Genomic DNA, 16,487 nt, shown 5'->3' on the forward strand with positions numbered 1-16,487 from the left:
GAAAAAAACAGTTTAAAATGCTGCCTTAGCTTAGTTGTTGCACAAAGTAAGGCTAACTGTCCTCAGAAGTAATCTGGTGCTGGTCTTGTTTCCAAGTCCTCCTCGAGTCCTCCCTGACTTTCTTCCTTCCTTCTTTACTTGAACAAAATTTAAGGAGATATTAAGGCTGCATTTATTTTTCTTACCATTTTCCTAACCTCTGGTTCAGAGTATCACCATCGTACCTTTCTGCTATGGCAAATGTATTTAAACTCCTTGCTATGGATTGAATTCTGTTCCCCTGCTGCCCCCGCCCCCTGCTCCTATGTTGAAACCCTAACCCCTAATTGTGACTGTATTTGGAGATACGGCTTTTACAAAAGTGTTAAGGTTAAAGAAGGTCATAAGGGTAGGGCCCTGATCTGATAGGATTAGCGTCTTTGTAAGAAGAGACACCAGAGCACTCTTTCTCTCTCTCTCTCTCTCTCTCTCTCTGCCATGTGATGACTCAGTGAGAAGGTTGCTGCCTGCAAACCAGAAAGAAAGCTCTCACCAGAACCTGACCATGCTGGCACCCTGATCTTGGACTTCCAGTCTGCAGAACTGTGAGAAAATAAATTCCTGAGTTTAAGCCACTCAGTCTATGGTATTTTGTTATGGCAGCCCAAGTCACTTGTGAAAATTTGGGGGGAGTCAAATCGTGTTCATCAGCCTTGTGATATGATTTTTTTTTAGGCCCCAAGATCTTGAGTCAGTATCCTTCTACCGAGGTCAGACACTCAGAGCTTGAGCTTTCAAATCCAGTCCAACTCCTGACTTTTTGGCTCCCCTGTTCCCTGTGAACCTCATTTCAGCTTCTCTAATGAGCATGGCTAGCAAGAGAATGTGTCTATTCAGCACCATGGACAGAGACATGCTGTCAGTTTCCACAGATTAGATGTTACTTGCCTTGGCTCTCAAGAAGGCGGTGTTGGGAAGTGAGGGGTAGGCTGAGAAAGAGAGCAGTCAGGAAGGGGTGCTGACTGGCGGGGTGCAGAAGATGCAGCCCTCAACCCTGGCTGTGCTCAGCCACGGAGCTCCGACAGAGAGGAAGCAGCTTCTGGAGACTGTTGCCTTCTTACACAGACAGGCAGTGAAACGGGGGAGGTGATACTCTTCATGTCTAATTGCGCTGGCTTAACCGCTGTCAAACTGTCAGCATGATGTGTGCTGGCAACAAACCTACAGCTGGTGAGGCATTGGGTCTGGGGGGGAGCACGTGGGGTTGTGTGTGTCATGGTCTGTGGGCTGGGAGGAGAGCCAGCTGAGGAACATAGGAAGAGGGCACTGGAGCTATGCTATGGTCTAACTTTAGGGCTAGAGATGGTACAGGTGAGCTGCCTTTTCCATGCCTGGAATGGGAATGAGGCTGCAGGGACCCTGGGCCTTGGGTGGGGAGGGGCCCGGCTCACGGCAAGCTGGGCTGGTGAGAAGCCAGGGTTTCATTTGTCTGACTTTATTGAATAAATGGCATCCCCAGCCATTGTTTACCTACTTTTGAATCCTGACAAACAGTCTGTGGCATCTGATGGAGAGGGTTATTAACTGCACGGAGACAGATGGCTGGGGATGAGGGGATTGGCTCTTTATTACAGCAGGCCCATAAGTGACAGCACTCCTCTCACATCCTAGCCTCCACATCAATGTCAATACCTTCCTCCAGCCTTCTGTGGCCCAGTCAAACCTCAGAGGAAAGACCCAGTGCTAGAGGAAGGCAGAATGGCTTATGAGTAAGTGGGAGACGTAGGGCCAACGGAGTTGGAAAAGAGGGCAGTTTTTTGAGGGGAAGTTCTTTGAGAATAAAAGCTCTGCCTTATTCTTCTATAGTATCCTCCCAAATGCCCTGTGAGGTGCCGTTAATTCAATAAGCATCCAAGAAATGTGAATGATTAAGGAAAAGGGCAGAGAGCTCTGGATGAGAAAAGATAATAGAAGCAGATTTAATTGCACTGGGTGGGTAGGTGAGGAACAAAAGGAAGCAAAGAGAGAGGAAGAGAAGGAGGGGATGCAAAGGGAGGAGGGAAGATAGCATATGAAGAGTGCTCGTGAATCAGCATACAGTGTTTCAGGCATTAGCTACTCTTCCCCATGTTACTATCTGAACAGCTTCATGGAAACCAAACTGATCTGTCCACTGTCCTTTCTGAAACGGCCCAGGTTCTTTTTCCTGGTACCATAGTAGTAGGGCACAACTTCTTCCCTCCCCATCTCCCCTGCGAGGGCAGGTTCTCACTGACCTTCATTCATTCTCCGAAACTTGTCCTTGGCCATGTAGCCCAGCACCAGACAGCATCCTCTCTTCTGCAGGCCCAGCTCTGGAAGAAAAGCAGAGGTCGGTGAGGTGGGAATGGGTCAGGGGTCAGTGAAGGTCCTTTTGCAAGGGATGTAAAGCTTGTTGCTCTTATAAACAGGGCTACTTAATTATCTAACAAACATTTAGAAAGCACTCACTATGGTCCAGACATAATTTAAGGCCAATAATTTCGTCATATGATCCTCACAACAACCCTATGAGGTATATGCCATTGTTATCCCCACTTACAGACATATTAAGCAGGCGGCCTTAGATGAAAGAGCTGGTAGGTGGCAGAGTCAGGAGTTTGAACACAGGCAGCCTGACCCCAGAGTCCATGTTCGTCACAATTACTCTATAGGTTAACGAGGCCCAGACGACGCTCAGATCACATTGGGATTGTTGTCAAGCCAGAGAAGAGGCAGAGTCCAGCCAGCGGTGTCCAGCATGGAACAGCACAGCTAGACACAGGGGCCAAGGGAGTGATGGGGTAAATTTGGAAGAAGACACAGGGGTCAAGGTGTAGGTAGAAGGAGTCTATCTTTTGGGAGAGAGTGAACTTCTGGGGCTGGGGATCCCTGTTCATCCTTATATTCAGGCGCAATTAAGCAGTGCCATCAGGCACTAATGAGATGTAAACACAGTGTGGAACACAGGGGTGGGGATGGCTGAGAGACGTAAGACATAGACTCTGGTCCCACAAGACTTTGACCCGGTGGAACAACAAGTTAGAACAACAATTCCAGGTAGCGAAAGCAAGAGACCATTTTCTCCTCCACGATATTTTGTAAATCAGTGCTCACTGTGTGTGAGCGTTGGACTGGAGTACCTCAGCCAACCGGGCAAGATTTCCTCTCTGGTATTTATCCTTTGCTCCTCACCTGTCTTCAGTACTTGTGGGCTCTGAAGCAATTCCACACCAAGTTTCTCTTTTGACCCTCACAACAACTGCATGAGGTAGGCAGATCGGTTATTACTATTCACATTACGCAGATGAGAAAATTGAAGTTCAAAGATGTTAAATGACTTCCCATGATTATTGTAGGCTCCCCGCCCCTCCCTCTTTGCTTTGGAGTCAGACAAATGGTGGCAGCTGCCATAAACTGGGTAAATGGATAAGGGGTATGATTTCTGGAGGTGGGGATGTGCCTGCAGCTCCTTCCAGGCTTTTCTAGCTCTCTGGACACCCAGATACTCTCTCCATCGGTTTCTTAGAGAAGGAGAGTCCCCCTGAGGGGTGTGTCACAGCAGCTTCTCCCACGACACTGGGTGTTTCTCTGAGCCCTAGACAGTCTGCATCTAGGCTGTCAGCGCATAGAGAGGCTGGGCTCGTTCTCCCCCCTATCCCTCCACCCACCTCTTGTGGCCCAGGCCCAGCCTCTCTGGGCAGCAAGATGAAAGGGCCCAAGAGACACGGATAAGCCAAGCTCAGGGGCTCCAGCCCCAGAGGAAAACAAAGCGTGGTGGGCGGTGGCAGAAGCCATGGCCCAAGGAGGTTGCAGGCTTTGATCTCCTGATTCTTTAAAGGGGTTTATTGACTATCAGTAAAGAGCAGAGAAGCAGATCTGAGCGTGCCTTTTCCAAAGGCACTCACTTCTCTTCCTTTCCCTCCACGCTTGCTCGTCTGAAGGCATGGCCAAAACGCCCCCACTTCAAACAGCCTTACATCTCAGGCGCTCAAATTGACGATGTTAAGTTCCCTCATCCAAGGCCTTGGCCCTTTCTTCAGGGGCTCCTGCTCTGTTGAAAGCCGTGCGGATCAAAGCCCCTTTGATGTTTACTTACTATATTTGTGGATCCTTTCTAACAAGCACCTTCAAGAGGCAGGAATGCGGCATGCCAGGAGGGGGCCAGCGGAAGCCCGAGCTGTGAGGGTGCTCTGAGCTCCAGCAAACAATAGCCTCTTGCCTGGTGCTGTATTGAAACCTCAACACGCTGACGACAGGCAGAGTTCACCAGCCCGTCAGAATTGCACGCATATTGTTCATCATCAGGATGATACAATTGCCGATGGTTCCTATTATATTTTCCACTGACTTCTGATGCTCATCTGAAGCACGTCAGCGGCAGCTCCTAATGAGAAAGGAAGCCTGGGTTCTTGCACTGAGCCCAGGAACGAGCCCAGGTGAGCACTGAAGGGTGGAGGGCAGAAGATGCCGGATGGATTTTGGCCAGTGTTCGTGTTGGGCTTCCTGGACAGTCCCCTCGACTCTCAAGGAAATGGAGGAAGCATGATTCTCCTAAAAATTTCGAGACCGTGGACAACCTGTTGACTCTGTGTTATCGGGGCTGGCTGTCTCTGCCACTGAAACCCTCCCCCCCCCCCACCCCGCCCCGTCCTCTGTCATATAATATGCCCCCAGGGGGACTCGCCCAAGGAAAGAGGCTGCACGTACGCACGGTTATTATAAGTAAGAGTCTCACTGACCATGTTTGATTTTTGCAAATGAGCAGGAAAAGAAGTTTAAAAAAAAACCTGATTAATAAAAGAAATGGAGGACCAGGCAATTTCTCAATGTATTTGGCTCATTTAATTTGACACTTGTGGGTTAGTCTTAATTATTTAGGCGGCTACATTACAAGGCACTAATAAGCACACTGCAGAAATTTATTAAGTGAGAGGGCTCTCTGACTGAGTCTTTACTGAGAAGTGGGGAGAAGCCACTGGGATCTTTGCAAGAAAGAGCAGGTTGGGGGATCAGCGAAGTGAGAATTAGCTAGCTATCCATATATGAAAATTTGGGGTGTTCTTGGGAGAGATTTTGCAGAGCTAAATTAGAGGTTATTGGTTCCACATGAGGAAGCGGGCCAGGGGCCAAAGTGGGGGAGGGGAGGAGAATCTGGAAATACAGGTGGGGAGGATGGGTGTGGTCAAAGATACTGACCAGAGAGAGAACCGGGGGGGAAGCAGGAACCAATGGCATCTTCTTGGGAAAACATCACCAAGCCAGATCAACCAGGCTATTAGGGGAGAGATGAAAGAATGTATAGAAAGAACAGGAATCATTCACTTTGTGATCTAGACCAGCCACCAGACTGCGACCTTCCTTGTCACATGGCATGGGACCGATGGTGGAGTCAGGGTTCTAGATGCCTATTTTAGAACGGCAAGATGATGGGGTCTTCTCCACGTAGACTTTGGGGCTGCAGCCTTTGGCTGAGGACTAATCAGTAGCAGAACCACCAGATGCGCTGAATGTACCCATGGGAAATGATTAATGTGAATGGAGTCATCCTGGCTTAAAGGACAGTTCAGAGCAAAGAAGGCCAGTGTCACCTGCAGATGGGGATGTGGAGGTCGCTGTCTCAGGAGAACAAAGCATTAGGGAACACTGCTACACAACGAAACATTTCCTGGGAAGGGGTGTGTTTCTTAGGGAGAAGTCCAGCTTGCACCCCAGGAACTCCCGGCCTCTAGATTGTGAGCAACAGAAGGGCGAGGTTAGTGCCGTTTTAGGCTCCGAGTCCTTAGCCCTAAGCACAGTGCCTGGCACGGGGCAACTGATCGGGAAAAGTCTGATTTAATGAAAGAGATGACTAAGAAATAATGGGGAGTGATCAGTTCTCCCCGACCTGGGCCAGAGTGAAATCAGGTGGGCTTAACGCTGGCACAGTGGATTAGGTAGATGCAGATGGTCTGAAGTGAATGAACACTGTAATTCATCAGAACAGGAGTCTGGGAAGCATGAGGTTTCCTCTTGGGAGGAATAAAAAGGGATGGCTTCATAAATGGAATGGTTTTCCTTCAGTTTCAGAGGGTGAGGATGGGACTTTTTCTAGCCCAAGGATTCCTTTATTCTTACTAGTAATCATAATGATAGTGCAGTGATATTACCTCACATTTGTGGGATACTTATTTTTTCACGATGCTGTCATATTCACTATCTTATTGGGTGTTCACAGTAGCTCTGTGAAGCAGGCAAGGCAGAAATGATTTCCTCCATTTTGGTTTCAGATACAGGCTCAGAGAAGTAAAATGACAATTCAAGGCCAAAGCACAGTTGGTAATAGTGCTCAGGCTAGAATCCAGGTCTGATTTCTGGCTAATTCTTAGGGGAGGTTCCAGGATCCCAGGGCTGCTGATGCCATGATTCAAGACAGAGAAGAGACAGCAGAGATCAGTGGTCCTGGCTGGGACTGTGGGGTGAACTGTGTCTCGCCAAATCCGATGTTGAAGTCGTAACCTCAATACCTCAGAATGTGCCTTTATCTGGACAAAGAGACTCGACCGAGGTAATCAAGTTACAATGGTCATTGGGGAGCCCTAATCCAATATGACAGGTGTCCTCATAAACAGGGGAAATTTGGGACAGACACACATATAAACATGGAGACGGCCATCAATAAGCCAAGAAGGGAGGCCTAGAACAGAGCCTTTCCTCACAGCCTTCAGAAGGAACCAACTCTGCCAACATCTTTTGTAGACTTCTAGCCTCCAGAACTGTTAGGCAATACATTTTTGATGTTTAAGCCACCCAGTTTGTGGCTCTTTGTCACAGCAGCCCTAGCAAGCTAACATAGACAGGAAGAGGGGAGAAGCTGGTCTTCTATAGGACCTGGCTATTTCCATTGGCCACGACTCTTTGACTCCCATCCCTTGGTCACAGGGGATGCAGGGAGCAGTATCGCATGACCACTCAAAAGGCTTGTGAGAGGCACCAGCTGATTGGAGAGCAGCCAGAGGGGCTGCTAAGATGAGACAATGGGGGTGGTGGCACAAGAGATGATGGGAAAGAGGGTGGGCGGGGAGGGAGGGCGGCTATGGGTCTTGGTGGCAATCCAGGATGCTGTGAGCATTCCTGCTGCCAGCGTGAGGATGACATTGGCTTGAAGAGTGCTGGCTTACTGCCCCAGCCAGAAACAAATGAGCTGTGAAGTAACCACAGATCGAGCTGGTGACAACGGACAGGTACCAGGTCCTTCTCCCTCACCATTTCTTTCTTTCTTTCTTTCTTTTTTTTAAAAATTTTTATCAGGGTTGATTTACAATGTTGTGTTAGTTTCAGATGTACAGCAAAGTGAATCAGTTATACATATACCCACTCTTTTTTAGATTCTTTTCCCATATAGGTCATTACAGAGGATTGAGTAGAGTTCCCTGGGTTATACAGTAGGTCCTTATTAGTTATCTATTTTATATATAGTAGTGTGTATGTGTCCATCCCAATCTCCCAATTTATCCCTCCCTCCCTTTACCCCCTCATAACCATAAGTTAGTTTTCTACATCTGTAACTCTATTTCTGTTTTGTAGATAAGTTCATTTGTACCCTTTTTTTTAGATTCCACATATAAGTGATAACACTCAGTATGACAATCTCTAGGTCCATCCATGTTGCTGCAAATGGCATTATTTTGTCCTTTTTTATGGCTATCCCTCACCATTTCTGAGGCTATTAGGTGCATCTGGGGGCCCTTCTGTCCCCAACTTGCCCAGTCACAATGGTTCAGGGGTGCCTGCTGAGGACTAACCCTTTACCACCTGAAGCTATTAGATGGAGCATGTTCCCAGAAGCCTACTGAATAAGAAATAGAGCATGATGGGCAGGCAGTTTGGTGTGGATACAGCAAAGATTTCGGGAGAAGAGAAAGTGAGACGAGGCAGGAGACAGAGTCAGGGACCAGATCTGGAGGACCTGGTGAGCCTTGCCTAGGAGTCTGGACTTTTCCTACAGAATGCTTAGCAGAAGAAAGGCCAGACTTGCATCTTATAAAGACCATATTAACACTGGGGCAGATGATGGCTGGGAGAAGGTAAGACCAGACAAGGGAGTGCAGCTGGGAGACTATTGCAACACTCCTGGCGGGAGGCGATGGGCTGACATCTGCCCCCTCTTCCTGCTCTCCCAAGACAGCCTGAGAGGAGAAAGCAGGTGAAAGGACCCTGGGCTTCTCAGAGAGACATTCAGAGCCTCCACATCCCCGCCACCTTGACACAGGAGAGCAGTGCAGGGGCTGAAAATAGCTCCCCAGATGGTTCCAGAGAGCAGGTGGAGACGACATCAGCTGGACCTGGCTGCAGTCACAGGGGGGCCCTGGGGGGCTGGGGAGGCCACGTGTGCTGTAAAACCACCACTGCCGGCTGGAGCCGCGCTTCGGCCCTTAGCGGTCCTCAGGGCTTCTCCGGGCTTCAGTTTTCTCGTCTACGAAATATGGTTACTGGTAGTAAAACCCTTCTCACGTGGCTGCCATGCAAATCCAATGAGACAGCATCTGACGAAAAGGGCCTCGAATGAAGTACTGATGAGGGAGAGCTCAGGAAACAGAAACAGAATATCAGACTGGGGTTTAGAGATCATCAAATCCCCTTCCTTCCCCTCCTTTTTTTTTTTTTTTTTTTTTTAAACAGATGTGAAAGGGGAGACTCAGGGAGGTGAAATACCCTGTCCAAGGTGATATAATGAGCTGTTAGGTGGCATCTTTGAAGGTCAGTGTGGCAGAGACAAGTCAGCTGGGCTGGAGGAGTGAAGTAAGTCAGGAAGACAAGCCAGGGGCTGTCACAGGCGAGGCCACAGGACCAGAGGTGCTGGCGACTGAGAGGAAATGGCGACTTGGAGAGATGTTCTTGACCGAGACAATGGGGCTGAGCATCAGAGTGGCTCCGGCAGAGGAAGGGGACAACGATGACCACAGGTCTTTAGTGGGGAAGATTGCAGGAAGCGAGGGGTCTGGGTCAGAAGTGACTGACAGGGACTTCTCTGGTGGCGCAGTGGTTAAGAACCCGCCTGCCAATGCAGGGGACACCAGTTCGATCCCTGGTCCGGGAAGATCCCACATGCCGCGGAGCAACTAAGCCCGTGCGCCACAGCTACTGAGCCTGAGCTCCAGAGCCTGTATGATGCAACTACTGAGCCCACGTGCCTAGCGCCCGCGCACCGCAACGAAGAGTAGCCCTGCTCACTGCAACTAGAGAAAACCCACACACCGCAATGATGACCCAAAGCAGCCAAAAAAAAAAAAAGAAGTGATTGACAAAGGAAGCCTATGAGGTTACGCGTGACAATGGTGCATTTTCGACTTCCTGTATTTGAAGGATTCCCCAAGTGAACAGGTCCTGGATGATTACATGAGCGCAAGTGCAGATCTGAAGAAATACATTTTTAACCAGCTTCACTGACCTCGGAGAGCAAATATCTTGGTCTGTAGACCAATTCATAATGTGATGAATTATGTAAAAAGCAGTGGGATGATACAGGTAACCTCTGCTATAGTGCAGCTACCACCCCTCCATAACCAGCAAGTATTTACAAAATGCGGCAGCTATAAAATCCAACCCACGAACACTCGAGAGGCACGATGCTCAAGACAAAAATATGTAACACAAGCTTCCTCTCCCAATGAGATTATGATCCAGTTGGTTATGTAAGGCATACACCTGTGAAAAGGTAGCGTCAAAGACAAGCAATGGTTCAGTTAAAGAAGCGTCACGAGGCAGGGCAGGAGTCATTTCTACATGAACGGCAATAATTGCTGTAGGGGTCCCGAGGAGGAAAAAGGAGCTCAGGTGGTGGGGTGGCCCTCCTAAAGGACCTGGGGGGCTGCAGATTTGTCTGGGGTTTGCCTTGGTTGGGTGTCTGTACCCATGGCCTCTCTCATAAGTGATTGTTCATCACAAGCCATTCTGCCCGGTGATAGCCCCCTGGTGGCAGGATGCTGGAGTCTCATGTTTGGCAAGTTCTCACTATGATTCTGCTAAACTGCTTTCTGCATTGGGTTTGCCTAGTCCTGTTTTCAGCATAATTACTCACATCCCAGGCAATAAGGGTGCCCATAAATCACGCAAAGATCACAGTTTTCCGATCGACCTCTCTAGGAAAGAGTCCTGAAGAGTGGGATATTAAGGTTTATTAATCCTGACTAGTGCATGGCTCTGGGCCTCTAGGACAAGTAATAAATGTTTAATAGACCAATAATACCTGTTTCATAATTTTTGAATTGCATTGCTTGCTAACGCTAAGTTTATTAAAGCACTATAAACTTTACATTGTTGTAAAGACATAATTGCTCTTTCATTGCTTATTTAATGAGTTAATTATATTAGAACTAAGTTTTTCACCTTCATGTTAACTATCAATTAGTTCTCTTAAACAATTGATTTGTATTTAATTAACTATGCTATTACATACCAATTAAATTCTTCTAAGAGAAATCTGAAACACCCGTGGTCTTAAATTAAATTTCTTAAAACAATGAATTACATAAAAAGCTCACATCAAGCGACCCTCTTTTAGGAAGAGTTGGCAATCATTGCGTTAATTCCAAAAAAATTTTGTGGCCACCAGCCCATCCTCACTGCCTCCTGCAGGGCGCAAGGCTCCTTCAGGACCCTGATGGTAAGCACCTTGCGGCTCCCTACGACAGCAAGGACCAACATCGGGGCAGCCCTTTGCCAGCCCCCGCCTTCTCAGCTGCCTCAGCCGTGCCATTTACTGCCCGGCATGGCCCTACCCCAGTGCGGCCAAGGCAGGCAGCATATCAGCAAATTCCTCACCACCAGCTGTGGGGCCCATGATTGTCTGTGTTGCTCCTGGCCCCAGATCCCATGTGCCTGCAGGATCCCATGTGGCCCCCAGTCCTCCGGCTTCTCCAAATCTCTGCTCACTGCCCCGAGTCTGTACATCGTGGGCAGGAAAAAGACAGCCCTGGGCATTTACTTTTCTCATCTCGTTTCACCCTCACACAGACCTTATGAAGCTAGGTATTACTATTCCTGTCTTTGTTTATAAAGAACTGGACATTTTAGATGGGTAAGGAGTTTGCCAGGGTCCCTCAGCTGTGAGTGGTGAAGCTTGGGCACACCTGTGTGCCTGACTCCACGCCTGGTGGTTTCCGTGCCGGTCCCCCTTCCCTGTGAGATACGACTCCTCACCAATGCTGAGTCTCAGACCCCAGGCTGGTGCTCTGAGACCTTGCCGGGCTCTTATCATCCTTCTTATCTCTCTCTTCGAGGCTGGGCTCATCTCCTACCCTCAGATGCTGCCTGGGGGTCTTTCTCCCAGCGGATTAATTGCTTAGTGTTCCAGCGCGGCCACCAGCTGACTCGGGACGTGGACTTCCTCTGGGCCACTTGGGCCTCAGTGCAGCCCCCAGGGTCAGCAGAATCTACCACACCCCTCTGCACCCTGGAATTGGGATACTGGCTGCCCACCCCTCCCCTGGGGGCTGCACCCAGCCTCGCCTTGCCCCTCTCCACTGGCTGGTATCACCCGCTCTGCGGCCAAGCTCACTTAATTCACCAGTGCAATTAAAGTTGCCATTTACTGATTACTTACGATTGATTAGTCTCCGGGCTGAGTACTTTGCATGCATTATCTTCTATCGTAAAAATTCTGTAAGGTAAGTACTATTATTGTTCCTAATAATAGGAAACTGGTAATCCAAAAGATTAAATATTCACTCAGGGTCAAAGCTAGTAAATGTGGAGGCCAAGAAAACTGATTATAAACAAGGTTCTTTGCGCTACTAGTATAATCTTTTTGTGAGAGGTGCAGGGAATTGGGGGAAGTTTAATAACGCTGGTGGAGAAATTTTATGGGAAGCAGTTTTATCACATGTACAAGAAAACCTCAGCCATCTCTGATTTAGGATATCTAATCCCAGTGCTTAATTGCTCTGTGGAGGAGCATGACAGAGAAACGAGATCATGAAGGCCACCCCTCCACCCCTTGGCCTGCCATCAGTCTACTTAGCCTGTGAGGAACAGGGACTGCTGAAGGCCATAGGCCTGGAAGGCTTTTAGACTTTTCCTAAGAGAAAGTTGAGGGTTGGTGACTAACGTCTGCATGGGGCTGACACTCGACAGCTGTGGCCCTGCCCCTGGGGATGCTCAGCCTGGTACAGGCCGTCAGTCATGCTGGGAGGCCAGGCAGAAAGAGGGCATCTCTCCTCTCTTTTTTCTAGTAGGACCAAAAAAGTCCCCAATGACTAAGGCTGAGGGCAGTGGGAGGCCTGCAAGGTCTCCCCACATCCACGTGCTTCCACCCCGTCCCCTGCCCTTCTCTTCAATACCAGATCTAAAGCCAGAAGGCAGAGCCCCAATAAGAGGCTATGAATGTAAGACTGATTTGTCGTTTGCTATTCACACAGGTTCGTAGCCCCATTGATCAGGTGGGGCTCAGGGAAGTTAGGTAATTTTTCTGAAGCCACACACCTGGGAAGTGGAGGAGGCAGGATTAAAATCCAGGTCCCTTTGATCCCAGAGCCCAGGCTGTGCCCTTCTGCCAGGATGCAGCCTAGATACTGCACACACAGCTCAGGTGACCCGCACAGACCCCAGTGGGAGGAAGGGGACCACGTGTGTCCAGAGGGTGCTGGCCAATTAGGTCAGAACTGCCAGGTGGTCGCGGGGCTCTGAGAAGCCCTCGTGGGAACCAGGTCCCTGGTGAGTCCAGGCCTGGAGAAGGAAGGGTGGCCTCCAGAGAGGCAGGGGGTGAGGGTAGGGCAGGGAAGCATGGAGGGGTGGGAGTGGGAGTGGGGCACAGCAGGGGCACTGCCGCTGTTTAGTTTTGTGCTTACAAACCCCCCTGTCACCCATTTATGGCCCAGATAAAATCATAAAGGCTGAGGAAGAACCAAGAGGGTCCCATAAAGGCCATGAGCTGGATTTAAAGCATTTCTCACTGGAGTCGGGGGGGAATGGCCAGCCTTTGTCCTCAAGCCCACATCCCGCTGGAGAGGGCTGGGGTGGAGGGAGACGTCAGTTCTCACCTGGCACAAGGGAAGAGGGCAGAAAGAAGGGAAATGTGTCCAAGGAGTGCGGGGAGCGTCGGGTCTTTTAGGGTCTTTGGGATGGAAGGGGGTAGACTAGGCCTCAGTGAGCTGGAGGGCGCGTCCTCCACTTTCCGGGTAGAAAAGCAGGACAGGAGGGAGGCCAGGTGATGGCACGTTATTGTCCCCAGGCCAGGACAGTCACAGCTGCCTTGTTCACAGTCCGGTCCCCACGCCGTGCCTGGCTGCGTGGGCTGTGTCCAGCCAGAAGCTGCACACCTTCCCCTGGGGCCGAGGAGGAGAGTGTGGGTGAGTGTGCAGCCCTCCTGGCTCTGCCCCTCCGTCCCCACTTCCGACCTAGGGCCGTCCACTGGCGCATCGTGACTTGGGCCGTTTTGCGGGTGAGGCTGGCGAGGAGGGGAGGACCAGGCTTGGCCAGACCTCGTCCCCCAGGGCAGTGCCCAGCTTCCCGCCCACCCGGCAAGGCAGGAAAGTGGATGGTGGGGTTCGTAGAGGAGCCGGCGGGGAAGGCAGGGAACCCTGCCGTCCTCCCTTTACTGCAATCCTCCTTGAGCGCCACACACTCCATTACAACTCTGTATCTTATAATTAAATCGAATCTGCCAGTTACCTCTCAGCACGGCAGCAATTCAAGCTCCTTGGAGGCTTTCTTTGTTTATTTTTATTTATTTATTTATTTAGTAATTATTTATCTAGCTACGTGGAGGCCCTAGCCCCGTGTTTCTCTTGCCGTCAAAAAGCACAGATGTGGACAGGAGAGGGGGAGGCGAGGAAGGCAGAGGGAGGCAGGTGCACCGGCTGAGCTCCTTCTGGGGGATACCTCTGGGAGTGGGTTAGGGGGAATGCCACGGGCTGCTTCTAATCCCCTGTGCTTGTCCAAGGTGCCTTATGGAAGGTTCACTATTTCCAGAAAGCTCCATGGAAGCCCCTTGCCCCTAAGGGACTTGAACATGGGTCTGAGAAGACGGCTGTGACTGGGTATCAGGACGAACACACTTACAGGGCTTGGCAGGCTTAGCAGCACTGGTCAGACACAGGGTCTCCTTGAACCTCACCATCCCGAGACAGCCCCAGAGGAGGGTACAGAGGATCAGAGAGGCTCTGCGACTTGCCCCAAGTCACCCAGCTGGTGCTGGCAGAGCTAAGATTTGCACACAAGGCTTGGGGTAAAACCAAGCCTCCCCACCTCCCCCCAGCGCCCCAGATCCAAGCTGGCAGCCCAGCAACAGAAATCAAAGCGCCTTTCTTCTCTTTAATGATAACCTTTCAGCGGTGAGGGGGTGGAGGAGAGCCTGAGAGCTTTGATTAAGGAATCAACCTCAAACAGTTCCAGGGTAGCGATTCTGAACCACCAGCCATCACTTAGTAAGAACATGAAAGTTTATTTACCTCAAGGCCGGCCCGGCAGGAGGCTGAATGCTAATAGGTGTGCCAGGGGCTGCGAGAGCTCTGCACACATCAATAGCTGAGCCCCGGAGAGGTGACCCCATTCGGGGCTATCAGCTTGGCAACCCTGCCAGGGCAGAGCACGAGGTTGCTGAGATGCTGTGAGAGAGGCAGAGGTAAGGCACATGCTTGCATATCACGGTGGGAGAATGGGAGGGAATTCCAGACTCCAGCTGACACCTAAACGATTCTCCCCTGAAGAGAAAATGGTATTTATTCACCACCTGCTGGTTGGGTCACCCGTGGGCTGTTTACTACTTCTGGGAGCAGGCATGGGTGGTACCAGGAAAGGCCCAGACCACTCCTCCTCTGTTTGGGGGCAGTGGAGCTCAGAGGTTTCAGTGCACATGGGCGGAGGGATCCATGATCCCAACAGGTGTGACCTGTTGCCCATAAGAAACCACCAGGGACCTTGACTCGGGCCCCGGCCAGTCCACAGAGGACATCATAGCCTTGGGAAGGAGGCTGGTGGCTCAGATCTGACCTGCAGGAGCATTTATCCCTCTGGTTAATCTGGAGAAGGTTCTCTGGCTGGAGGGCACAGTGAGGTAGGCTAGTCTAAGACACAGAGGGGTCTTTAAACCCAGGGGCCTGGTGAGCAGGAGGTCCTGAGCTGACCTGGCTTCCAGGCTTTGGACAGGACGGCCAGGTCCTCTCCCTGCTCCTGAGACCAAGGGAAGCCAGCCCAGGAAGCTTGGACCACTGACCCCACGGTCCGTGGGACTTGTCACACAGTAGGGTGGAGCCTTCCACTGTCCCTGGGCTCTTGATCTGAGGGTCCATCTTCATTGTTTCCTTGATCTGTGAAATGCAGACCTCCTGGTCTGTGATGAGGAGTGGAGACTGACGCAGAGCGTTGGGAGGTAAGGAGAGGTGTGTCCCTATTACCTGCCCAAAGGCACGCAACCAAGGCTGGGTGCCTTGTAAGTGCCCCATACATGAGAGTCAGTTAGAACAGCAACATAATATACTGTTATAAAGAGCAGGGGTGTACTTCCTGGGTGGTCCAGTGGCTAAGACTCTGTGCTTCCAATGCAGGGGGCACAGGTTCGATCCCTGGTCGGGGAACTAAAATCCCACATGCTGTGCGGCGTGGCCAAAAAAAAAAAAAAAGAGCAGGGGTGTGCTACAAGTCAAGACAAGGATAACATTCTCTAGGGATTTCCCTGGTGGTCCAGTGGTTAAAAATCTCCTTCCAACCCAGGGGACGTGGGTTTGATCCCTGGCTGGGGAACTGAGATCCCACATGCCACGGGGCAACTAAGCCCGTGCACTCTAGAGTCCATGTGCCATAACTAGAGAGAAGCCTGCGTGCTGTAATGAAGATCCCACGTGCCGCAACCAAGACCTGATGCAGCCAAATAAACAAATAAATATTAAAAAAAAAAGAATAAAATTTTCTAGGCAGGAGGTTTGCCTGAGGGCTCTGGTTCTGTAGTTTGAATCAAGGCTCCCAAACTGTTGTAAAGATGATGCCCATAGCAGCTCGGGGGCGGCTGTGTCCAGCTCCCTGGGTCGTGGTGGACCTGATGGGGCTGCCACTCCTGGCTGGCATGGCAGTGTAGGTCCCAGGCTGGTGCTGTGCAGAATCAGAAGAGCAAAAGGCCTGAAGACGGTCATTGCCAACCTCGCCAGCAGCTGTGAGTAACTGTGGAGTGAGTGCAGGGTGAATACCAGGAGCTGGGCAGGGAAAGAAGGTTAAGACCCGCTCTTGGGGGTCTTTGAAACTAGTCAGGAGTCAGAACAAATATTCAGACAGACCCAGATAAAAAGCCTCTCGTGACACATCCAGTTCAAGCAGAGGATGGAAGTTTCCACCTGGCACTGCTCAGAACACAGGGAAGGTGGCACGCAGCTCTGTAAGCCCTCCTTTAAGGGGCACACGGACAAAGCTGGGAGCGCCTGGAGGATGGTGCCAGGCCAGCAAGGGACAGGAAGCCTGGCCGAAAGAGGCACAGGTGAGGATAGGGGTTGGGCAGGTAGCAGAGAGGAGACTGACCGCAG

At 50.5% G+C, this 16,487-nt stretch overlaps 1 protein-coding gene across 4 annotated transcripts in view; it reads right to left on the minus strand.

Moving 5' to 3' along the window:
* KIRREL3 (kirre like nephrin family adhesion molecule 3) overlaps window positions 1–16,487 on the minus strand; it is a 559,614-nt gene that overhangs the window by 126,891 nt on the left and 416,236 nt on the right. For all 4 annotated transcript variants that reach the window (XM_082340549.1, XM_082340548.1, XM_082340550.1 and 1 more), the window contains one exon: window positions 2,256–2,333. In XM_082340549.1, coding sequence (XP_082196675.1) covers window positions 2,256–2,333 — 78 coding nt within the window. The remainder of the gene's footprint in view (window positions 1–2,255; window positions 2,334–16,487) is intronic.

The sequence above is a fragment of the Balaenoptera borealis genome, assembly GCF_965194805.1.
Source record: "Balaenoptera borealis genome assembly, chromosome: 11".
Lineage (NCBI taxonomy): Eukaryota > Metazoa > Chordata > Mammalia > Artiodactyla > Balaenopteridae > Balaenoptera > Balaenoptera borealis.